At 44.6% G+C, this 25183-nt stretch overlaps 1 protein-coding gene across 3 annotated transcripts; it reads left to right on the top strand.

Annotated features, from left to right (window-relative positions):
* The first annotated feature begins 5525 nt into the window (after positions 1-5525).
* On the top strand, positions 5526-23417 carry dnajc28 (DnaJ (Hsp40) homolog, subfamily C, member 28). Of its 3 annotated transcripts, none has more exons than XM_039743465.1 (2): positions 5526-5572; positions 22000-23417. In XM_039743465.1, exon 2 carries the CDS (start codon positions 22023-22025, stop codon positions 23139-23141), a length of 1119 nt encoding a protein of 372 aa, XP_039599399.1. In that variant the 5' UTR covers positions 5526-5572; positions 22000-22022; the 3' UTR covers positions 23142-23417. The 3 variants fall into 3 exon arrangements, with proteins under 3 accessions (XP_039599399.1, XP_039599398.1, XP_039599400.1); XM_039743464.1 differs by having other exon boundaries at positions 5542-5594; XM_039743466.1 differs by lacking the exon at positions 5526-5572 and adding an exon at positions 19014-19053.
* Positions 23418-25183: the final 1766 nt, after the last annotated feature.

Below are 25183 nucleotides of genomic sequence, written 5' to 3'. Positions count from 1 at the left end.
TAAGAAGACACCGGCTCAGGGTGGGACCGAGGGTACGAGGTGGGAATTGAACCAGACTGGGGCTGTAGGGCCTACTGCTCCACGCCTCTATACACTGTCCCTTTGTTATGTGAATTAAAATGACATGTGGGTCACCAAATCTCACGATCTGCTCTCAAACAGGCAGGACCACCGAGGTGGTCCGCTTGAACACCTTGTGCTGCGTGCCAAAAGGGTGATTGTCTCTAAGTGTCAAGGAGCATTAAACACCCTTTCAGGATCTCCCGTTACTGCTCAGTAGGGTCCACATATCAAGATGAGGAGGACAACAACAGTGGTGGGGTTCACCCTGAAGAACCGCACTTTTGTAGACTCCATTCTGAGATGAACGTTCAGCAAGGTTTGGGAATTGGAGACCCCCGTGAAGCAATGGGTGCCAGTGCACCGCTAAGCAATGAAACGTAATCAACAAGATTTGCCCCACCAAACACCAGGTAACACCTACATTGAAGTTTGTCACAGATAGGGGGCGCTGTTGTCCCCTTGAACCCTCAGACAATGCGTCAAACACCAGATAAAAGTCCAAATATTTATTTTATTAATACAGATAAGTGCACAAAGCACCTCCACCTCCACTTTACTTCACTCATCAATACAATAATAATCATCACAATAATCCTCCACACCTCCCAGCAGCTCAGTCACCCTCCCTCCCAACTCGGCTCCCACAGTCCTTTTAAACTCTTTGACCCGGAAGTGTTTCTGTCCTTCTGTCCATGTGACTTTGTAACAATTCCAGGTCGGGTGAAAAACTCCTCCTTTTCTTCAGCCCGGAAGTACGTCATGTCTTCTGTCCCCGTGACTGGGACTATACGGAAAATACACGTCCTTGAGCCTCCCTGCAGCGTCCCCTGGCGGCCCCCACGGTATCAAGCAGGGTTGTGAATTAAAACTCCAAAGTCCATGATGCTCTGCTGGAATTCGGGGTGCCTCCATGTTGCAGGGTGGGCTCCATCTGGCGGCTTGGAGGTATTGGCCGGGATAAGCTGCCGGCCATATTCCACAAGTTCAACAACCAGATATGCCCCCAAGTGTAAAATGATCCAGACAATACAAATAAAGAGGTTTGGGGGCAGCCGCCCGTGTACTTCAAATTGGCCTGCCAAAAATTGTAGCAAAACATGTGGTTCAAGTGAGTCCATAACCGAGAACGAAACAAAACAGGCACACATGGTGTTTATACAGTGGGGAACGGGAAATGATGTCATCGGAGAGGAACTGGAAGTGACGCCGTTGGGAGTCGGAACTAGAAGTGACGTGGCTGGAAACTGGAAGTGGCATTCTCATTGACCGGATGTTATGTGACCGGAACCGGAAGTAGCCATCCTCGGGGGGCTAGAACCAGAACTGATGTGGCTGGAATCAGAAGTGCCATCCTCGGGGGCTGGAACCAGAAGTGGTGTCCTTGAGGGGCCAGAACTGAAAGTGACATGGTTGGAACCGGAAGAGGTGTCCTGAGGGGCCAGAACCAGCATCCTTGGTGGGGCCAAAACTGAAAGTGGTGTCCTCGGAGGCTGGAAGCGGAAGTGATGTCATCGGGCCCTTGCAGAATTTCCCGTGATTGGTCTAGATTAATGCATTCTGCCATCCCCTGGTTTGGCGAGGAGTTTCTGTCTTTCCTTTTAGCTGCCTCCAATGTGCATGTGTGTGACACCATTTAAAATCACTACGCTACTGCCAGGACCACCAGCCAACTGGAGAGATGGGCTAAGTGTAAATAGTAGGTGTTGCATCCAATTTAATCCCCACTTGTCAGAGGGAAATGTCTATCAACTCTCGAAAATCGGTGATGTTTCCCAATCAGGGCTTGCACAGAAATCAATAGCGCTAAGCTATTATATATATATACATCCAGAAAGTATTCCCAGCGCATCACTTTCTCCACATTTTGTTGAGTCACAGCCTTATTCCAAAATGGATTCAATTCATTTTTTTCCTCACAATTCTACACACAACACCCCATAATGACAACGTGAAAAAAGTTTACTTGAGGTTTTTGCAAATTTATTAAAAATAATAAAACGGAGAAATCCCATGTCCATAAGTATTCACTGCCTTTGCTCAATACTTTGTCGATGCACCTTTGGCAGCAATTCCAGCCTCAAGTCTTTTTGAATATGATGCCACAACCTTGGCACACCTATCCTTGGCCAGTCTCGCCCATTCCTCTTTGCAGCACCTCTCAGGCTCCATCAGGTTGGATGGGAAGCGTCGGTGCACAGCCATTTTAAGATCTCTCCAGAGATGTTCAATCGGATTCAAGTCTGGGCCACTCAAGGACATTCACAGTGTTGTCCTGAAGCCACTCCTTTGATATCTTGGCTGTGTGCTTAGGGTCGTTGTCCTGCTGAAAGATGAACCGTCGCCCCGGTCTGAGGTCAAGAGCGCTCTGGAGCAGGTTTTCATCCAGGATGTCTCTGTCCGTTGCTGCAGTCATCTTTCCCTTTATCCTGACTGGTCTCCCAGTTCCTGCCCCCCACAGCATGATGCTGCCACCACCATGCTTCACTGTAGGGATGGTATTGGCCTGGTGATGAGCGGTGCCTGGTTTCCTCCAAACGTGACGCCTGGCATTCACACCAAAGAGTTCAATCTTTGTCTCATCAGACCAGAGAATTTTGTTTCTCTAAGGAGTGGCTTCCGTCTGGCCACTCTACCATACAGGCCTGATTGGTGGATTGCTGCAGAGATGGTTGTCCTTCTGGAAGGTTCTCCTCTCTCCACCGAGGACCTCTGGAGCTCTGACAGAGTGACCATCGGGTTTTTGGTCACCTCCCTGACTAAGGCCCTTCTCCGCCGATCACTCAGTTTAGATGGCTGGCCAGCTCTAGGAAGAGTCCTGGTGGTTTTGAACTTCTTCAACTTACAGATGATGGAGGTCACTGTGCTCATTGGGACCTTCAAAGCAGCAGAAATTTTTCTGTAACCTTCCACAGATTTGTGCCTCGAGACAATCCTGTCAGAGGTCTACAGACAATTCCTTTGACTTCATGCTTGGTTTGTGCTCTGACATGAACTGTCAACTGTGGGACCTTCTATAGACAGGTGTGTGCCTTTCCAAATCTTGTCACATCAACTGAATTGACCACAGGTGGACTCCAATGAAGCTGCAGAAACATCTCAAGGATGATCAGGAGAAACAGGATGCACCGGAGCTCAATTTGGAGCTTCATGGCAAAGACTGTGAATACTTATGTACATGGGATTTCTCAGTTTTTTTATTTTTAATAAATTTGCAAAAACCTCAAGTAAACTTTTTTCACGTTGCCATTATGGGGTGTTGTGTGTAGAATTTTGAGGAAAAAAATGAATTCAATCCATTTTGGAATAAGGCTGTAAAATAACAAAATGTGGAAAAAGTGATGCGCTGTGAATACTTTCCGGATGCACTGTATATACACACACAGAGTAAGATGGCCGAGGACAGACTGTGATAGTCAGGTTAAAAGTTGGGACGCCAGCCGGGTCACCCCATTTAATCACAACATTACTACAGTTACATGGCAAAAAAATGACCACAAGAAAATGGCCGAGCAGCCTCAGTCTTCAAATGCGGTACCTTGGGATTCGGATTTGTGTCTTCCTCTCTTACTGGTCCACATCTGATGTCAGGTGACCTGGCTGGTCTTCATTTTTATATCGTTGCTGCTAGAAGGTGCAGAGTCTCCTCAGAGCTATGCGTCTTCCATCGCCAGCCCTTCAATGTTACTGGGGAGAGGGATGATACCATTAGTGTCAGCGCCCCCTCTCGTCATGGAGTCGAACTGCTTACCTTGCCAGAGCCAGTAAGATGGTTCTGAGTTGCACAAGCATGACTATACAGTAAATAGTCAGAAATAAATACCGCTACTCTAACCTAAAGATGGAGACCACCAACCCCAGTTTGCCAGTCCAGAGGTACTGTCCCAGACCACCACACAATGTTGAAGAGTCATGTCCGCCATGACAGCCCAACAGCTTCCAGATCCTTTAACATTCCGCCCTTGGAGCCTTGCCTCCTTTTAACCCCAGTGATGGGTGAGTCCTCCTCCTTCTCCAAATCCCCTGACTCTGTTTCCTCCGATGAAGGCGTACCAGTGGGATTTCGGAGGTCCTTGGAGTGCTCCTACCATTGTCCATCTATATCCCCAGGTGAGGTCAGCAGCACTCCATTCCTGCTATATACCACACGGGTGAAGCTCTGCTCCTCTTCCTGAGCCACCTGAAACACAGTCAACAGGCTTTAATGTAACACCTACACTGAAGTTCAAAAACAGATTTCTTTTTACAAGAAAACTCTTTCCTCCCATTGAGTGTTGCCCACTGCCTCCCGACTCTGACTCCAAGTGCGTAAGCAGACTTTCTTCTAAAAGTCGACCCGGAAAACTGCTAACGGCTTCCTGTCTCAGTCCTCTGGAGTGTTTCCTGGTTGTACGCAAACCAGGGTGGCCTTCCCCTGACAGCACCCTCTGCCAGTTCCCAAAGACCCTGACAGGGCTGCGTGTCTGGACTCAAATTCCCATGCCACCCTGCAGGTGTCCTAAAGTGCTGAAAATGAGTGCCACCTTCTCCTTTCATTGTGGCCTCCTGGCTGGGATAAAGGAAGGATTCATGCATGTCCTTCTTTCCTGGTACCTAATATATATATTTTTATATTCAGAAAAATAATTTGTTTTTCAAAATTCAGAAAAATAATTTGTTGACATATTTTTCTGTTAAGTATGCTTTTTTACTTGAAAGCATACTTAACAGAAAAACATGTCAACAAATCATTTTTCTGAATTTTGAAAAACAAACAGCATCTCTGGTGTTCAGTGCTTTGCATTTGTCTGTCGTGTCGCAACGAACACATAATTCTTTCTGTAAGTTTTACTTCGGAGTTCCGTGCTGAGCGCAATCTGGCCACTAGATGTCACTGTAATGAAACATTTCGTCAAGTGTCATCTTTTCCTGGTGAGAGTCGCGGTTGTAATGTTTCTAAAAACTGAATCATTTTGAAAACCAATCAGTTCCTCAGAGACCCCCATTTTTCCATTTTTGCCATCACTACTGATTGTCCTCCTAGCTAACCACAGCTACTTGTATACAAACACTTTTAGAATTCGGACACACACTCAAGTTTTCTGCTAGATCCGCGCAGATTGACCTGCACGCAAGAACAAATGCAAGATGCTACAGTGTTAGAACACACATCTCCCTCTTAACCATAGTTCTGAGTTAACCGTTACAACTAAACTATTATTGTAATTAGTAACGGAAACACCGGGAACCAGCAAATCGCTTGGGCAAACTACCACCAGTCGAACTACAGTTCCCAGGGTGTTCTGCGCGGCAGACTGGAAGACTCACCCATCCGTGTCGTAATGAACTACAGTTCCCAGGGTGTTCTGCGCGGCAGTCTGGAAGACTGACCCACTTCGTCGTAATGAACTACATTTCCCAAGGCGCTGTTTATTTCAGACTGGAAGACACGCCCGCTGACCCGAAATCGCGTCGTCATTAGATGACCCAAACAAACGGCCACGTGCGCATGTGTCACCGCCGGTGTCCTCAGGTAAACAAATCGCTGCTTTTTTGTAAGTTTTAAATGTCCATGTTAGATTTGTAGTGTATTGTCTATTATGTCACACGCATGCATTTTGGGTAAAGGTGGAAAATGGAGGTGAGCAAAAAAAAACGTAACGAAGCTGAAAAATAAAGTAAAAGAACAAGCAGGGCCTCCACACGCTGAGTTTTCGGAGTAGCAACTGGATGAGATAAAAATTCTTTCAGTGACACCGCGCGCCACCTTATTTCACAATGTGTATTGAGCCGCTTTGCACAAAATCTGGTGCAGTACCACACGGCAATGTTAATGTCACCTACTGTAGGAAAGTGCGCCTCGTCCCGAAAAGTGCCGCTTGCTTCTTTTATTATAGAAGATGTGACCATTAACGTTAGACATAATTCGACACTTCTCACGTTTTAAGTGCATAATTTGAAACGTTATTGAAAACACCCATCAGAATAACACACCGTTAGGAGGCATAGCATCAAAAAAATATGCCGTTGCAGATTATGGGATAACAGAAGACCTGAAGAAGAAATAGCAGGTGCCTTGGGGTACATTTAGGAAACCATTTCATTAAATATATGCTGAACACACTGCCAGTGTTTAAACTGCTCTTCTGTTTAAAGATGGAGAGGCTTTTACAGTGTCAGTCAGTAAGTCATTATTCTAACTACAGGGTCACGGGGAGTTTGCTGGAGTCAATCCCAGCCAGCACAGGGTGCAAGGCAGGAACAAACCCTGGGCAGGGTGCCAGCCCACCGCAGGGCACACACACACACACTAGGGACAGTTTAGGATCTCCAGTGCACCTAACCTGCATGTCTTTTGGACTGTGGGTAGAAACCCACGCAGACACGGGGAGAACGTGCAAACCCACGCAGGGAAGACCCGGGAAGCGAACCCCACGCCACCGTGCCGCCCCAGTTGCAATGTTCCTTCTTCAAAATGACAAAATGTGTTTGCATTGATGAATGTGACATACGCTTAAAAGTAAATTAATGAGGAACAACAACTCATTTATGTCTTGTAAAGCCCAAACCCATTCAAGGAGTGCCTCAGTGGGCTTTAACGGGCCCTGTTTTTTTTAATTTTATTGAATTTATTAAAATGCAACAACATTCCGTATAAACAAGTCAGATTTTACAGAACGTCAACCCCTCATCCATGAGAAAGAGAGCTAGGCCAACAGAGTGAAACTTTAATCGTAGAAAAGATACATCAAGAGAATAAAAAGGGGAAGGGAATCCACTTCTTCAATTTAAATGCGAATTCTAAAATGTTATTAATTAGATCCTGTCAGGTTTTTAAAAGGTTTTGCACAAATCCGCAAAGTGAGTATTTAATTTCTTCCAATTTCAAGTAGTACATAACATCAGTTCACCCATTGGCTGAAAAGAGGAGAGTTAGGATTCTTCCAGTTGAGCAAGATAAGTCTGCGTGCCAATAGTGTAGTAAAGGCAATCACCGTCTGTTTGTCCTTCTCTAAGCCCCTCTGTGTGCCCACCAGACACAGCTGTTAGTGAATTAGGAGGGACTGTGACACCAAGACTGTCTTATCGGCATTTAAAGATTTTGGTCCAAAATGATGTTAATTTGTTGCAGGCCCAAAACACGTGAGGCTGGAGCTCGATTGCAACGTTCACAGGTTGCCCAAGAAACATTTTGGACAAGTTTAAATGAGACAGGTGCATTCGATATATAATTTTAGTTTGAATCATTGTAAGCTTTGCGCATAGTATGGAGCTCGAGTGAATTCTCTGCATTGCTACCTTCCACTCCTTTTCTGAGATGTTGAGTGCCATCTTTTTTTTTTTTTTTTGCAATTTCACAACAGCATCATCATGTACGGTGCTGTATTTGAGCCACTGAGAAAAAAAAATTAAGGACGTGTATTTTGTGATTAAAGTGGAACTTTCGGCTTTAATCTCGAATTGTCCACTTTAACCTCGTAGTTTACTTTATCATTAAAGCAGACCGTCGTAAACGTCATCCCAGTTTTTAATCGCTACGCGCTTCCTGGACCCGACAGCAACGGCAAACAGCAATCGATCACCACATAGAACAAATTAAATGTTTGATATTCCAACTCTCTGCACATTTAGAGTCTTTAGATTTATACTTGAGATCACTTCTGGGATCTTTGAAAGGGAGGGACTGTAAAATGGTTTTATATGTTAGAGAAATGCTGTCTGAGTCCTCCAGATTTTTTCCGGAGTAGAAGTAGGTGGGAGGTGAAGGACAATTGGGAAAGTTCTGTTTAACATCCATCCAGCCATTATCCAGCCCGCTGTATCCTAACTACAGGGTCATGGGGGTCTGCCGGAGCCAATCCCAGCCAACACAGGGCGCAAGGCAGGAAACAAACCCCGGGCAGGGCGCCAGCCCACCGTAGTTCCGTTTAACAAAGTTTTGAATTTGAAGATGGTGAAAGAAATGTGTTGCTGGAAAGTTAAATTTGGAATGTAACTGTTCGTAGGATGCAAAGACGTTGTCTGTGTACAGATCTCTAAGTGATTTAATCCCAAATGTTTTCCAGGCATTAAAAACTGCGCACGTTTGTGGAAAAAGGTGCAGAGGTGCCACCGATAAAAGCTTCTCTGTTTTAAAATGCTTCCTCCATTGGTTCCATGTTGAACTAAAGTTCAGTAAATCAGGAAGGAGAGTCGCTTTGAAAACCCACACAAATCGCTCCACAAACTCCTTACTCCCTGGTGCCATGCGACTTTTCAATAAGAAATATCGGAGATAATGATCAAGGTTTTGATAGATATCCCGTAACCTTTTTTATTTTTGGGTGTAAATATGTATTATCTAACTGCTTTACCTCTTACCTTTCTTGTTTCTGTCTCTCTGTTTTCTCTCATTCTGTCTGTTATTAGATGCAACTGAGAAGGCACATTTCATGTTTTCTTGTGTAAACAGAGCTAAATAAAGAAACCTTAAACCTTATATTCTGAGTGAGTGAAGCACGACTGGGTTGTTAGTAGGGGTGTAACAGTTCACATGGATGTATTGAACCGTTTCTTTTTTGCATGTTCGGTTCGGTCCACTTGCGTACCGTTTCGGTTATATTTTATGCATTTTTTCTCATTAAATCTATTACTAGTGCGATCTAAGCACCCCAAGCGGAACTAAAGTCTTGGGTGCGTTTCCGCACGGACGCCTCTGAGTGTCGGACACTGGATGAGGGAGAGGCGCGCCAGTAGCTCGCAGACGTGACAAATGGGGTTATGGCAAATGCAAGCGAGAAGCCTGAGCTGGAAGACCCTCCCAGCTCATTACGTTCTCCTGTCTGGGAACACTTTGGCTTCCCCGTTAAAGTTACCGATGGACAACGGCAAGTGGATAAATCCAAAAGTTGTTTGTCGACATTGTTCCACCACGGAGATCGGGTACGCTGCAGGAAACACGTCTAATATGTTAACACACTTAAAACGGCACCATCCATCTGTGAATGTTTCCTCTACAAGAAAGAAAGCCAGCTTGGTGCAAACAGTAACACCGATAACTTCAGCTATTAAACAACATCTAGCGAGCAACTGTGACCGGGCCAAAGCAATAACACATGGTATTGGAGTCTTCATAGCTACGGGATTACGTCCATATTCAGTTGTTGAGAACGCTGGCTTTAAGTATATGATTAAAGTTCTTGAGCCTCGCTACGAAATACCATCACGTCCTCACTTTAGTCAGCAGGTCCAAGAAGAGGTCAGTAAGTACAGAGCTTCAGGGTGCCTTTCCCTTGAAGCTGATCCTCTTCTTTGGTGGAAAGGCAATGAGGCTACATACCCACACATAGCAAAACTCGCAAAGCGTTACCTCTGTATTCCAGCTACCTCTGTTGCTAGTGAACGGGTCTTCTCCACTGCTGGAGATATTGTCACTGCAACCAGATCTGTGCTTTCTACAGAAAATGTGGATAAATTAATCTTTCTAGCCAAAAAATTTAAGCTTGAACAGTTTTATTTGTCATATTCAGGCTGTTGCGGCTACATGTTCAAAGTTTACATTTGTTACTTGTTTATTTAAATTGTTACAATAGTTTTAAAAACTTGGAGTCTAATTTATTTGAAATATCACCCAAATGGGTCGCTTTAATTTATTTATACAAATTCTATTGTTTGTATTTTTTTTTAAATAAAAGCATTTAAAGTCATTGTTTTCCTGCCTTTTTTGTACCGAAAATTAACCGAACCGAAATTACATTTTAGTGTACCGTTACACCCCTAGTTGTTAGTATATTGGTGATGACTTTTATTGGGGTACAAAGCAAGGAATATAAAGAAGTATTGTAGGATTTTATTTCTATTGCAGACCAGGCCTATTTGTGTCCATGTCCAGGTTTTTATAGCTTGTATTTTCGCTGTCCAGTAGTAAAATTGAAAGTTAGGTAGAGCCATGCCATCTTCCGCCTTAGGTCTTTGTACTGTAGGGTCGCTCTTTGGATACGTGGATGTTTTGAGTTCCAAATAAATGAGCTTATGGTTGAATGTAACTTCTTAAACAACAATTTTTTGATGTACACTCACCTAAAGGATTATTAGGACCACCATACTAATACGGTGTTTGTTTCGCCTTCAGAACTGCCTTAATTCTACGTGGCATTGATTCAACAAGGTGCTGAAAGCATTCTTTAGAAATGTTGGCCCATATTGATAGGATAGCATCTTGCAGTTGATGGAGATTTGTGGGATGCACATCCAGGGCACGAAGCTCCCGTTCCACCACATCCCAAAGATGCTCTATTGGGTTGAGATCTGGTGACTGTGGGGGCCATTTTAGTACAGTGAACTCATTGTCATGTTCAAGAAACCAATTTGAAATGATTCAAGCTTTGTGACATGGTGCATTATCCTGCTGGAAGTAGCCATCAGAGGATGGGTACATGGTGGTCATGAAGGGATGGACATGGTCAGAAACAATGCTCAGGTAGCCCGTGGCATTTAAACAATGCCCAATTGGCGCTAAGGGGCCTAAAGTGTGCCAAGAAAACATCCCCCACACCATTACACCACCACCACCAGCCTGCACAGTGGTAACAAGGCATGATGGATCCATGTTCTCATTCTGTTTACGCCAAATTCTGACTCTACCATTTGAATGTCTCAACAGAAATCGAGACTCATCAGACCAGGCAACATTTTTCCAGTCTTCAACTGTCCAATTTTGGTGAGCTGGTGCAAATTGTAGCCTCTTTTTCCTATTTGTAGTGGAGATGAGTGGTACCCGGTGGGGTCTTCTGCTGTTGTAGCCCATCCGCCTCAAGGTTGTGCGTGTTGTGGCTTCACAAATGCTTTGCTGCATACCTCGGTTGTAACGAGTGGTTATTTCAGTCAAAGTTGCTCTTCTATCAGCTTGAATCAGTCGGCCCATTCTCCTCTGACCTCTAGCATCAACAAGGCATTTTCACCCACAGGACTGCCGCATACTGGATGTTTTTCCCTTTTCACACCATTCTTTGTAAACCCTAGAAATGGTTGTGCGTGAAAATCCCAGTAACTGAGCAGATTGTGAAATACTCAGACCGGCCCGTCTGGCACCAACAACCATGCCACGCTCCAAATTGCTTAAATCACCTTTCTTTGCCATTCTGACATTCAGTTTGGAGTTCAGGAGATTGTCTTGACCAGGACCACACCCCTAAATGCATTGAAGCAACTGCCATGTGATTGGTTGATTAGATAATGGCATTAATGAGAAATTGAACAGGTGTTCCTAAGAATCCTTTAGGTGAGTGTATATTGGAATACTTTGAAATTAAAAGAGAAGCTTAGGAAGGATATTCATCTGTTTTGTTGAAGCTCTGCTCCTCTTCCTGAGCCACCTGAAACACAGTCAATAACTGCAGAAACAAAAAGCCGCCTTAACATGCGACATTGACAGCAGTTTATTGTAACTTCCTCCGTAGTGCAATAGAATCAGTTCTCGCCTGGGAATCAAAAGGTCACGAGTTCGATCCTGCACCACTCTGTTTTGAGAAGTAAACTGCTCTTAGTCTTACTGTTTTAGAATAAAAGCATACATTTGATTTCAGTCTGTGACAGCCAGTGTAATTTATTATCCTTATAAAGGTTAGCTTTGTTTTTTTTTTTAATTCACTTTTCATTCACTCAGTCGCGTTCAGAATCAATCCATACAACCCCATCTGACACGGCTGTTTTCACTAAAGACGCGCTATAGCTCTGCAGTGTACCACGATGCATACTAACGCCCCCCCACCCAAGGCTGCTGACACACAAACGCTGGCGAAGCTGCCTTCTTCGTATCTCACCGTCACTTGATTTTCTTTTTATTCAGTTTTATTGAGTGTTCCTGCCAGTCCCCGCATGTTGCTGTATGCTGTTTCTTTTGTACTCCAAGACATGCAGACGAAAGAATGGTAAAGAGCAGTAACTTCGGCGCTATATGCAATCATCAGACACTCCCCATCTGCCCGTGTCGTTCAAACACAGGAACATATATTGGTGTAAAAGTATAACAAAAGTGCACTTTTTCCATCGCCTTTTCCTGTAAGAAGCAATGTACACACTTCTCTCTATGCTGTGGTTTCTAAATGCGTGTGTTCCAAATAATGATCTATTATTTCCACTCTAAAACTCCACTTTACTCCCAGATACTCAATCAAGGCGTGAGCTGAGAGAAGTTCGTGCACGTTCTAAATTGGTGGGTGGATGGAATAGCCGGCTGCTCCTAGCTTCTCTTTATCAGCACATTTAGAAGACAAAGGGCGCTGGTGGAGAGGTGTGAAGGGATTTAAGAAGCAGTTTAAGGTGGGACGGATTTACGAGTTTTTTCGCAGGCTCTGGTAATTCTAGTGTTAACTGCCTTCTTGGCCTTACTGCTTTCTTGTGTTCGCTCTCTCTGTCTCTCTCTCTGTCTCTCGCTCACTCTCTCACACTCTCTCTCTAGCTCTCTCTCTCTCTCTCTACAGCTCGCTGCACAGGGAGAGACTGCACACATGCGAAAATCATCGACGTGTACGAACTGGAAGGGAAAATGGCTTGTTTGTCACCCGAGTGTGTGGTCGTGAACAGATGCAAAAGTTTGTCAAACTTCTTGGTCGTAACCCAATTTGTATGTGTTCAGAGACATTCGTGACCCAAGGTTCCACTGTAATCATCTTCACAGAGCTTGATGGCCAATCGATCATCTGTCAATACAGTAATACAAAAGGAAGAAGCATTGTTTCCTTACGATTCATTTTACAGTAATCAAAAGTAGTATTTTACGAAAGACACATTAAGACTAGTACTGTACTAACACTGTACTTTTCTCTTTATATATTCTTCCCCGGGCAGCACGGTGGTGCAGTGGGTAGCACTGCTGCCTCGCAGTAAGGAGACCCATCTGGGTTTGCTTCCAGGGTCCTCCCTGCGTGGAGTTTGCATGTTCTCCCCGTGTCTGTGTGGGTTTCCTCCCATAGTCCAAAGACATGCAGGTTAGGTGGATTGGCGATCCTAAATTGGCCCTAGTGTATGCTTGGTGTGTGTCTGTGTGCCCTGCGGTGAGCTGGCACCCTGCCCGGAGTTTGTTTTCTGCCTTGTGCCCTGTGTTGGCTGGGATTGGCTCCAGCAGACCCCCATGACCCTGTAGTTAGGATATAGCGGGTTGTGATAATGGATGGATATTCTTCCCCTATGACAGATTCTTAACTCGTTTAAGGACATCTTGTGTCATCTCTATGCAGATGACTTACAGCTTTGTTTTTCATTTAAACCTAAGCAAGTTAATATTTTGGTCACACTGATTGATTGTCTGTCTCAGGTTAACGACTGGCTCAGCAGTAATTACCTGCCGTTGAATTCAGGGAAAACTGAGGTAGTAATTGTTGCTCCTCCTGTTCTTCATTCTGAGATCAGTTTAAAATGATCTTCTGTCTCTCGTGTTATCAAGTCGAGTCTACGTAAACTTGGGGTTATTTTTGACCAGTCCCTGACACCTGATGAATATGTAAGGTCAGTCAGCCGCTCGTGTTTCCTTCATTTAAGAAATCTCTCAAAACTAAGAAATGCTGTTTCAAAATCAGAACTGGAGAAGCTTGTTCATGCTGTTATTTCCTCACGGCCTGGTAACTGCAATGCCTTGAAGATAGGAAACCTGGGTTTGCTTCCTGGGTCCTCCCTTTATGGAGATTGCATGTTCTCCTCGTGTCTGCCTGGGTTTCCTCCCACAGTCCAAAGACATGCAGGTTAGGTTCATTGGCGATCCTAAATTGTCCCTGGTGTGTGCTTGGTGTGTGTGTGTATGTATGCCCTGCGGTGGGGTTTGTTTCCTGCCTTGCACCCTGTGTTGGCTCCAGCAGACCCCCGTGATCCTGTAATTAAGTTTCTAGCGGGTTGGATAATGGATGGATGGGATGGATGATTACTGTTAGTGCTCTCTTTACAGGTTTGAGCAAGCCTTCAGTTAGTTCAAAATGCAGCTGCCAGGCTCCTAACTCGCGCTAGCTAGCCGGAGTGATCATATCACCCCCATTTTGGACACACTGCACTGGCTCCCAGTGTTTTATAGAATTCATTTTAAAGTTTTGGTACTTACTTTCAGAGCTTTGCATGGACAAGCTCCCGAGTACCTAACCAGCCTGCTCTAACACCATACAGCTTGTCGGACTCTCAGATCTGGGCAACAGGGCCTTCTCGTTGTCCCACGCACTCGGCTAAAAACCCGTAGGGGTCGTGCCTTTCAGTCCGTGGCACCAAGACTATGGAATAGCCTGCCTTGTGGTCTGCGTGGTGTCGAGTCTGTTGATTCTTTTAAAAAAAACAACTAAAAACATTTATTTTTAAACTGGCTTTTAATTATTCCTGAATAGTTCCAGTTTGTTTATTTATTGTTTTTGTTTTGTTTTAACTGTTGTATTTGTACTGTATTTGCTTTTCAGCGCTCTGTGACGTTTTGTCTGTGAAGGGCGCTATATAAATAAACTACTACTAATACATTTTTAGTACCTGTAAGGGTGTACATACCTTTCCATGGCTTATAAATTAACTGTAGATCCATCCATCCATTATCCAACCTGCTATATCCTAACTACAGGGTCACGGGGGTCTGCCTGAGCCAATCCCAGCCAACACAGGGCACAAGGCAGGAAACAAACCCCAGGCAGGGCGCCAGCCCACCGCAGGGCACACGCACACCCCCACACACACTAGGGATAATTTAGGATCGCCAATCCACCTGACCTGCATGTCTTTGTACTGTGGGAGGAAACCCACGCAGACACGGGGAGAACATGCCAACTCCACGCAGGGAGGACCCGGGAAGCGAACCACAGGTCTCCTATCTGCGAGGCAGCAGCGCTACTCATTGCGCCACCGTGCTGCCCTAAACTGTAGATGTAAGTCCAAAACTAAGTGAACGATCATTTCAGGATTCTTCTTGCAACATTTTATATCCACGTCTTATCTGTACTTGTGTAAATGAACTTGTTTTCGGGTTCTAACGGACACACCTTTACTTGCCACACAATGTGGATGAGTGCTGGTGGTATAATAACAGTGGTCTGGGCTCAACACTCACATCTAAAAGCCTCGTCTTTTGGTTGCCGTTGTACCGCTCTCCGATCCGGCACGATTATAATACACGCTGCCCTATTTGAGAGGCAGCAAAAAGAAAAAGAAAACAAATAATCCGGGGCGCGAGTGACCAACACTACTTTTCTACTTCACCACTTCAATTTTAGAGACACACCAGTGAAAGCAGGGTCAAGCAAAAATGATTATTGGCAGACAATATATACTGTAGGATCACTGTCACAACGAACCAACCTTATATACATAATATCGCGCTGCAGCGCTTCCCTTCCCCACACAAATCATAACACCAACACTTGAAAACATACATTACTAATAAAGACTTGAGCAAATGGAAACACAACAAAAAAAAAAAAAACAATGGATTTATAGTCTTTAAAATCTTATCTGTACGGACCGTAGAGCTCAGTCTGTAGTGGGCAATGAGACGCCGACCATATCTCTTGTTCCGGGAAACGGTCTGATTAACTGTTCCTTGTGTTGGCCCTTCAAGTCCTCTCCCGTATTCCTTTCTTCCCGAAAGAAAAAATAATTTGCTTGGAAATGAACCCGGGTTCACCTGACGATATCCAAGAGGTGTTAATCCTTTCCCTCGTGCCTTTTTCTGCTTTGGCCTCTTTCTCTCTCCTAGCTCCTCCCTCTCCCTTTTTTCCCGCCACCTATTTACATTCGGATAGCTCCTCCCCGTACAGTCTGTTGGCCCTCCAAGCCAGGTGCTCCCCTCCCTCTGTATAAAGGGCCGGCCCTAAACATAAAGGCATACCACAAAACCAGGTATGGGAAAAGGTACAAACTTACAGGTACATATCCATATTTCATTTGACCGTTACACCGTAACTGGTAACATGGCTGCCATATTTAGTGTAGTGGCACAGAGGTTGTGCTGCTGCTTTGCAGGAAGGAGACTGTGGAAGATTGTGGGTGCGCGTCCCGGTTCCTCCCTGTGTGGATAGCGCTTTGAGTACTGGTGAAAAGCACTATATAAATGTAATGAATTATTATTATTATTATTTTTAGCGGCCTGTACGTGGAGTAGTGAAGACTCTGTTAGCCTGCTTCACCCGCTGCCTTTCAGCAACGCAATCTACGTCCGAATCCTGAGTCTGTGCCCGTCCATTTCTTGCATCAACTGGTTTGCTCAAAGCAAGCCTGCGATGGGATTGAGTTGGCATAATTCAGTATATTTTCACAGCTCAAACACTTCTGAATTAGCAGTCGAAGATTAAAGTGCAAGACGGCCATTTTCAAAAGGCAAGTTGCCCTGGATTACATCCTCCATCCATCCATCCATTATCCAACCCGCTATATACTAGATACATGATCACGGGGGTCTGCTGGATCCAACACAGGGCACAAGGCAGGAAACAAACCCCGGGCAGGGTGGCAGCCGGATTACATCCTTCACTTGCTTAACACATTGACTGCTGGACTGTTTATTACCTTATTGTCTATGCATAGGGCCCTATGGAATCCATTTTAATTTCTCACAAGTTCCATTTTATTTCTTTTTTTTTGATTTCCGGTTTTTACCGTTTTATTTTCCCTAGATTCGGACTTTTGGGTTTTTTTTTGCCAGAAGAAAATAGTTAACAGCTACAACAAAACAAACAATAATGAAATGGCACGTTACATTCCTTTTAATGAAACGGCACACTGGCACAACCTTATTTTGCAGTCCCTTTCATCAGATCCACCATGATGCAATGTGCTGAGATTGCAGTAGGACAGCGAGTGCCCTCCAGGACTGTAAGAGCTGTTACTAGTTTGATGCATCGTTCTGAGATGAAGAAAGAAAGAGTTAGAATATGGAACCAATGTAGGAAGTATTTTAAGCAACGTTTCAGCCGTGGCATGGCCAACTGGGGAGGCAGCTAGATGGATGAGGTCTCCAGGACTCTAAAAATATCCAAACCTAATTATGTCATATCATCTACCGTTAAACCGTACTTCTAAAATTTTTATTATTATGCTGTCTTAAGGAATTGTTCTGTTCTGTATATTGTATTGTATTGACCCCCTACTTTTGACACCCACTGCACGCCCAACCTACCTGGAAAGGGGTCTCTCTTTGAACTGCCTTTCCCAAGGTTTCTTCCATTTTTCCCTACAAGGTTTTTATTGGGAGTTTTTCCTTGTCTTCTCAGAGAGTCAAGGCTGGGGGGCTGTCAAAAGGCAGGGCCCGTTAAAGCCCATTGCGGCACTTTCTGTGTGATTTTGGGCTATACAAAAATAAACTGTATTGTATTGTAAGATAAGGAAGCTTTTATTGGTGGCACCTCTGCACAAGAACCATCTTTTCCCACCCTCTCAAACATATGCAGTTTTTAATGTCTGGAAAACATTTGGAATTAAATCACTTAGAGATCTGTCTTTGCATCCTACAAACAATTACACTCCAAATGTAACTTTCCAGCAACATCACTATCCTTCAAATCAAAAACTTTGCTAAACAGAACCTGCCCGATTCTCCCCACCTCCCACCTACCTCTGTGCCAATCTTGAGGACTCAGACAGCATTTCTCTTAACATACAAAATCATTTTACAGTCCCTCCCTTTCAAAGATCCAAGAGGACACTGGGAAAAAGATCTCTCACTCAACAGCTCAGAAAAGGAGTGGAAGGTAGCAATACAGCGAATTCACTCGAGCTCCATATGCGCAAAGCTTACAATGATTCAACTTAAAATTATATACAGTGGAACCTCGGTTTACGAGTGTTTTGCAAGACGAGCTAAATTTTTTAATAAATTTTGACTTGATAAACGAGCGATGTCTTGCAGTGCGAGTGGTATGGATACACTTTGTCTGCTGAGTGTCATGTGATCACAACTGAGCTGATGGTTCTTCTCTCTCTTGCGCGCAGCGCGTCTCTCTCTCCCCTTATCTCGCTCGCTTGCGCGTCTCTCTCTCCTTATCTCCCTCGCTCACGTCTCGCTCGGTCGTGCGTCTCTCTCTCTCTCTCTCTCCTTATCTCGCTCGCTCGAGTGTCAATCTCTCTCTTCCCTTAAGGGCAATCGTCTCCTATTCTCCCTCTGAGTCTGTGTGCCTCACTCATATAGCGTATACTGTTTACTACAGCATTGTGACTGTGTGTGTGTGTGCGCTGTGAAGTGCGATTCCCCGTCTTGCGCCCCAAAACACGAAGCTGAGTCTCAGTACTTTAACAACACCAGCTTTATTCAGCTTGAAACAGCAGCAGTGCTGCTATTTATTGTAGCGGGATCTTTATAATGTTCCTTGTATCACCCATCGACGGCAGGCGCATATAGCATGTCTGCAATCTTTTTGGATGTGCTTATACGGCGAACTGCTACAGCGCTGGGAGACTGCGATTGCTTTGGGACACTCTTCCGCGTGTCGTCCGGTTGGGTGGAATCCCACAAGAGTTTAGAAACTCACTCACACCAGCCATGATTCTTTTTAAAGGTAAAGTGCAGGTTAATTTGTTTTATGTATTTTTACTTTATATTTTGTATTAATCATTTTTATATGAATAGTTTTGGGTTGTGGAACGAATCATCTGAGTTTCCATTATTTCTTATGGGGAAATTCGCTTTGATATACGAGTGCTATGGACTGCGAGCACGTTTCTGGAACGAATTATACTCGCAAACCGAGGTTCCACTGTATCAAGCGCATCTGTCTCGCTTAAAACTGTCCAAAGTGTTTCCAGTGCAACATCCAAACTGTGAACGTTGCAATCAGGTTCCAGCCTCACTGGGCCACATGCAGCAAATGAACCTCATTCTGGACCAAAATCTTTAAATGCCTATCAGACACCCTGAGCGTCCCAATCGCTCCTAACCCATTAACAGCTGTGTTTGATGTTCTTCCAGATGGGTTTAAAGTGGAGAAAGACAAACAAACTGTGATTGCATTCACAACACTATTGGCACGCAGACTTATTTTGCTCAACTGGAAGTATCCTGACTCTCCTCTTTTAAGTCAGTGGGTAAGTGATGTTTTATACTATTTGAAATTGGGAAAAAAAAAATTCTCACTTATGGGATCTGTGCAGAACTTTTTCAAAACCTGCCAGGATCTGATCATGAACATTTTAAAATAAGCTCATAAAGCGCCGAGGAAGCAGATTCTCTCCTCTTTTTTTCTTTTTCTTCTCCATTCATCTTTATTCACTTATTAATTCATCTATTTACTTATTCTTTACTAGCTTTAAGTTTTACCCTGCTGGCCTAGCCCTCTTTCTAAAGGGTGGGGGGTTGGTTTGTTTTCAATCCTATTTTTGTAAAAATTGATTTATTTGTATGGAATATTGTGTGCAGGGAATCCATTCCCGGGAATTTGGGAATCCCGCATGTCATTCCCGGGAAGCCCGGGCGCCCGGGGATGACACAGTGCATGGGCATCTCACATGTGAACGGTTCTAGAACGGCCAACACTTACTTTTAATAAAACTCCTGCAATATGTTGACACCAATAAAAGACTAACCTTATCTACAAGCAGTTCAAGCTGTTGTATAAGTACGTGTATCTTGTTAGTTGCGGTAATAAGAGCGTAGAAAGCACAACGTGTCCAGCGTGCGGTCGTCCAGGCGAGAGCGCACATTCGTGCAGTGTGAGAAAGCACGCTATGCCTCCGCTGAAGTAGGCAGCACAGTCATCAGATACTGATACACTTGTTCTAAACAACGCCCGCGCTTGCCGTTGCTCTGAAACACCGCCATTTCAGCTTTTACTGATGCATCCAGTTTCTTGTCATCATTCCGTGACGGCAAGTTTCTTGGCACAGCTAATGCGGATGCAGCAGACTGACGCATTGCAATTTCAAGTTGCTGTTCAAAGCTGTTGTCTGACAGACATCAATGAAGTCTGCCCCGTCCCGGCATTCGTGAGCTGCAGAGTGCAGACTCCTCCCAGTCCACTGAGCCAGGAGACTGACTGCTGCTGCTCTGTTGTTGACTGAATTAATCGGCAACACACTACACCGTGGGCCTAAAAACCGTGCCACTTAATTATTTTACACTATAACTCTGTTATTTCTTGCTCGATTTTTACACTTTTACACGCTATATATGCGAGCTTGGCCGTTCCCAGGAATATGGGAATGAAAAATGTCCGGGAATGGATTCCCTAGTTGTATGATTTTAATAAAATCAAAAAAAGAAAGAGAGACCCTCTTTTAAGGGCTCGTTGCATCCGAGGAGACGCCTGCTGCTCTTCTGCCCGGGTTTGTAGGGGTCGAGTTTATAACGGAGGAGTCAAATTTGGAGCTGGCGTGTCTCGTCATCGCGAGGCTAAACATTTACTAAATCCAGAAACATTGTTGCTAATTTTTAAAAGGGAGCCCATTAACAGCCAGTACTGTTCACTAATAACATTTTTTTCTATGGGAAAGACTGTTAATGCCGGTTAAATACCTGTATAATGTAATTGGTTAAATGATTCACATTAATACATCGCGCACAATTAGAACTGCCTACATAAAAGAATTACCATACAGCCAAACGTTTACTTGTCTATCACTACGATGAGAACGTTGTGGTCTCGCCTAGCAGTGCTTTCATCAACTACAACATACATTTATTTTCTTGCCACGAATCTTTCAAAGAACGGCGTCCATATGTTGTTCAAAGACAACGGGGCAGATGAGTTTGACGAAGACTGCTGACATTTTCTGTTTATTGAAAGGACGCATCATCGTCATTTTTGTCGAGCGGTATGTCTGACGTCTTGCATCTGACGATTTTGTTATCTCCTCCGTTTTGTTCTTATTTTCTCCGTTTTCTCGAGATGGGTTTTAGCTTTGACGTGCTCATTGCACGGATCTGTTTTGTGTCCAGTCTACCGTATGTGGGCAAAACTTGCAGAAAACTCGGCAGGATATTGTCGTGCCCTCAGTTTTGCAGTTAAACTCGTGTTTCTTTGTTTTTTTTCAACTGTGATTGGGGTATCTGATCCTGCCCGCTTCGACATTTCTGTCTCGTGCAGCTGGCTAATTCGCCTTTAACGAAAAAAAAACATGCAAGAAAGGCGCACACAAACAGATCGGATTTATACAAAGAATTGCGATTGCTTCAAAACCATCCATCCATTGTCTAACCCACTCTATCCTAATTACAGGGTCACAGGGGTCTGCCGGAGCAAATCCCAGCCAACACAGGGCGCAAACAAACCCCGGGCAGGGTGCCAGCCCACCACAGATCTATCTATCTATCTATCTATCTATCTATCTATCTATCTATCTATCTATCTATCTATCTATCTATCTATCTATCACTTATATAGTGCCTTTCATCTATCTATCTATCTATCTATCTATCTATCTATCTATCTATCTATCTATCTATCTATCTATCTATCTATCTATCTATCTATCTATCTATCATATAGTGCCTTTCACTATCTATCTATCTATCTATCTATCTATCTATCTATCTATCTATCTATCCATCCATCCATTCATTATTCCACCCACTCTATCCTAACTACAGGGTCACAGGGGTCTGCCGGAGCCAATCCCAGCCAACACAGGGCGCAAGGCAGGAAACAAACCCCGTGCAGGGCGCCAACCCACCTCAGGCTTCAAAACCAACAAACTAGAAAATGGTTTCTGAATGATAAGAACTACAGATTATTCTCTCGATTCATTTATTGGGAAGTTTTGTAACAGTCACCCCTTCACTCTCTAAATTTCCATTTTTAAGCATTAATTCTGCGATTCCGCCCTACATGGGGCCCTACTGTCCTGACTCTTCTCGATGTGATTATCAAAGTGCTTTTTTAAAGTGTGGGTTTTTGACCCCCATTAACCCCCCCAGAGTCTGAAATCTTCCTCTTGTTAGATGTAATCCCTGACTTGTAAAAGCCGTGTCTGTGTCACTGGGTCAGTTGTTTTAATGTCACCCAAAGTGCTAATTCACCTCTCTGTCTCTACTAGGTCATTGGAACTGTCCGTGGAAAATGAACGTCTCCCTGCTCATCGCGGAGCCCGCCGTTCTTCGCCATTCTCGCATTTACAGAGTTCTTCAGCAGTGTTCGCTCCGTTGCTTCTCCACCCTCGTATTCAGAAAGAACCTGCTGGATTGCTGCAGGTTGTTAGAACTTCCAGAACAGCTTAGCAGTAGCCCAGATGAGGTGAAGGAGGCTTACCTGAGGCTGGCTAAGAAGTACCATCCAGACAGTGGCTCTACCAGTTGTGACCCCATAAAGTTCAACCAGATTGAAGAGGCCTACAGGACCGTGCTGTCCTACCTAGTGGAAAAGAAGAGGAAAGAGGCAAGTGCGAGTAGAGGGGAGGGAGAGGACGAAGAGGAAGAGAAATGTAAACGCCATTCCCCACAGCACAGACAGTATTTAACCTTTGAAGGGGTGGGAATCGGGACCCCGAGCCAGAGAGAACGCCAGTATAGACAGTTTCAGGTTGACCGAGCGTCCGATCAGCTGTTAGAGTACAGGAAGCGAACCCTCGAGGCCCAGACCGCTGGGAACGAACTCATTGCCAGTGACTTGCGGAGAAGCAAGAAGATCAAGATCACCCAAGCCATTGAACGGCTGGTGGAGGATCTGATCCAGGAGTCAATGGCCAAGGGGGACTTCAGCAACCTGAGTGGTAAAGGAAAGCCCCTGAACAAGTTTGGTAACAATCCTTACATCGACCCGATGACTCACAACCTCAACCGCATCCTCATCGACAATGGATACCAACCACAGTGGATCTTGGCACAGAAGGAGATCCGTGAGACCATCGGCAAACTAAGAGCAGAACTGCTGGCCTCCAGGAGGAAGATCGGCGAGCCCCTGAACGCAAGCAGGCAACGACAGTGGCAAGCGACGTGCGAGGAGTTTGCCAAAGATCTAGCAAGCCTTAACAAGAAAGTGGACGACTTCAACCTCATTGTACCTTTGCTCAGTCGCCAGATGGTCCATTTTAATGTGGAGCGGGAGGTGGGGAGGGCGTTACGTGGCCACGAGGAGTTAAGACATATAGAGGAGCTTGAACGGCCCCCCGAGGACGAGATCGAGGAGGATACAAATCGGAGGGGAGGCCTTTTCAAGTGGATGAGGGACCTTCTTAAGTAAATGTTGTGTGAAATCAATCTGAACCTCGCGTCCATTTATGTGTTGTCATGAACTTGACAAAGAGATGCAAACAAGTTGTGGGGCAGCCACCCCGTATATGTTGGTTTCCTGGCTGCAAAATTGGCAGAGTAAATGTGTTACAGATTAGAGTCCAGGACAGAACTGATTAGAGATGGTCAAGATGGCGGGTTGTAAAGGCAAACAGAGGAAATGACGTCATCAGTGAGGCCGGAACCAGAAGTGATGTCATCAATGGGACAAGACCCGGAAGTGACGTCATTCAGGCCAGGCAGAATTTCCCGTAACTGGTTTGTAGAGAAGTGAGAGAAAGAGTCCGTGCACTCCGCCACCCCCTGGTCTGGCGTGGAGTTACTCTCATTCTGGCCCTTTAGCTGCCAAAACCACCACCAAACCCCAAGCATGCACACGTGTGTGACAGAGTTTATTGACTATTTCAGAATGTCCTTCTGGAATATGACAAATTATGACTTCAAAATCCTCCTTTTAACATCTAAAGCCTTAAATGGCGGAGGTCCGGCTTACTTGACTGAACTTATCATGACTTACAAACCGGAGCGCACATTAAGATCTCATGATGCCGGTCTGCTTGTGATTGCAAGGATTAATAAAATAACAGTGGGAGGTCGAGCTTTTAGTTGCAGGACCCCCTAAACTGTGGAGTGGTCTGCCTGTTACTATAAGAGATGCCCCTTCAGTCTCAGCTTCAGAAGACTCGCGACTTCAGCTTAGCACACCCTGACTAGAGCTGCTGATTGACTGTACGGACTGCATCTCTCTTATCAGTCATTAGCACTAAAACAGAAGGAACAGGATAGTTAGAATTTGTCACTAACCCTCCTCCCCTGTTCTGTTTCTCTTCTTGGTACTCAAATGTGGCACTTTGTGCCACTGCCCACCTGCCAACTTGCTCTGATGGAGGATCGCAGGAATCGTGGGATAGAGGGATCCTTTCATCGGATTGGCTGGCCCAGAGCTGACTCAGCTGTGGAATGGCCAATAGGGAGGAGGCAGCTTGGTGGCCGAGGTCTCCAGGACTCTCTAAACAAATCCAAATTGTATTATGGGATATCATCTCCTGTTGCATTCTGCTCTGTACTTGTCATATTTCTGTTGCACTATTATATTGTACCAGTGACGGTGTACTGCACTTTATCGTGCAGTGAATCCACTTGACTTTATCATTCCTAGTCTCCATCCTCTTTCTCTGTCTCTGTCTCTGTTTATCATTCATTTGCTCAGAGGTTGATGCGCTTGCTGCTTCCTGAGCAGCTCTTCTATTCTCCGCTCTAGCGGCCCGCTTCTTCTCTTCTTCCGTCAGCATCTTTTCACGTTAAAACTGATTAGGTTAGTATTTGTGTTGCAATTACTTAGTACGTTTGCTTTAATTTTTCACTTAAGCTGGCACTTAAGTCTTCAATCAATTAGCGAAGGTGGTAGGGAATGAGAACGGCGCCCATACGCATGCGCCGCCCTGCGCGCTGCCGAGAGTTGATTCTACAATAAAATAAAATAAAAAAAAAAGGGTAATAAAAATCATCACCCCGAAAGCGGATAGTAGACGTCACGTAGTATATGTGTACCAAATTTCAAGTCAATAAGTCAAACGGCTTGTGAGCTACAGGTGATTTAAAATCCTGGACAGACAAACGAACAACGTATTATATAGGAAGACTAGCAAAATGCCCGTGCTTCGCAGCGGAGAAGTAGTGTGTTAAAGAAGTTATGAAAAAGAAAAGGGAACATTTTGAAAATACCGTAACCTGATTGTCAATGTAATTGTTTTGTGACTGTTATGAGTGTTGCTGTCATCAAGGATTTGATTCTCGTTATTTCTTTCAATCAGGTTCGTATGTGGAGGACGTGTTGTTATGAAGTTACATTCTGTGTTTGTCAACCGTTGTAAAGATAACAGGTTTCATTCATCGAAGTGTTCACCACCCAAATCGCTACTCGTGAATCTAAGATGTTTAACAGGCATTCACGGTATTAAGTTGTGGATTTGCTTTGCGAATATTTAGGGG

This window comes from Polypterus senegalus, chromosome 2 (genome assembly GCF_016835505.1).
Source record: "Polypterus senegalus isolate Bchr_013 chromosome 2, ASM1683550v1, whole genome shotgun sequence".
Taxonomy (NCBI): Eukaryota; Metazoa; Chordata; class Cladistia; order Polypteriformes; family Polypteridae; genus Polypterus; species Polypterus senegalus.
This window is presented reverse-complemented; position numbering and strand designations above follow the sequence as displayed.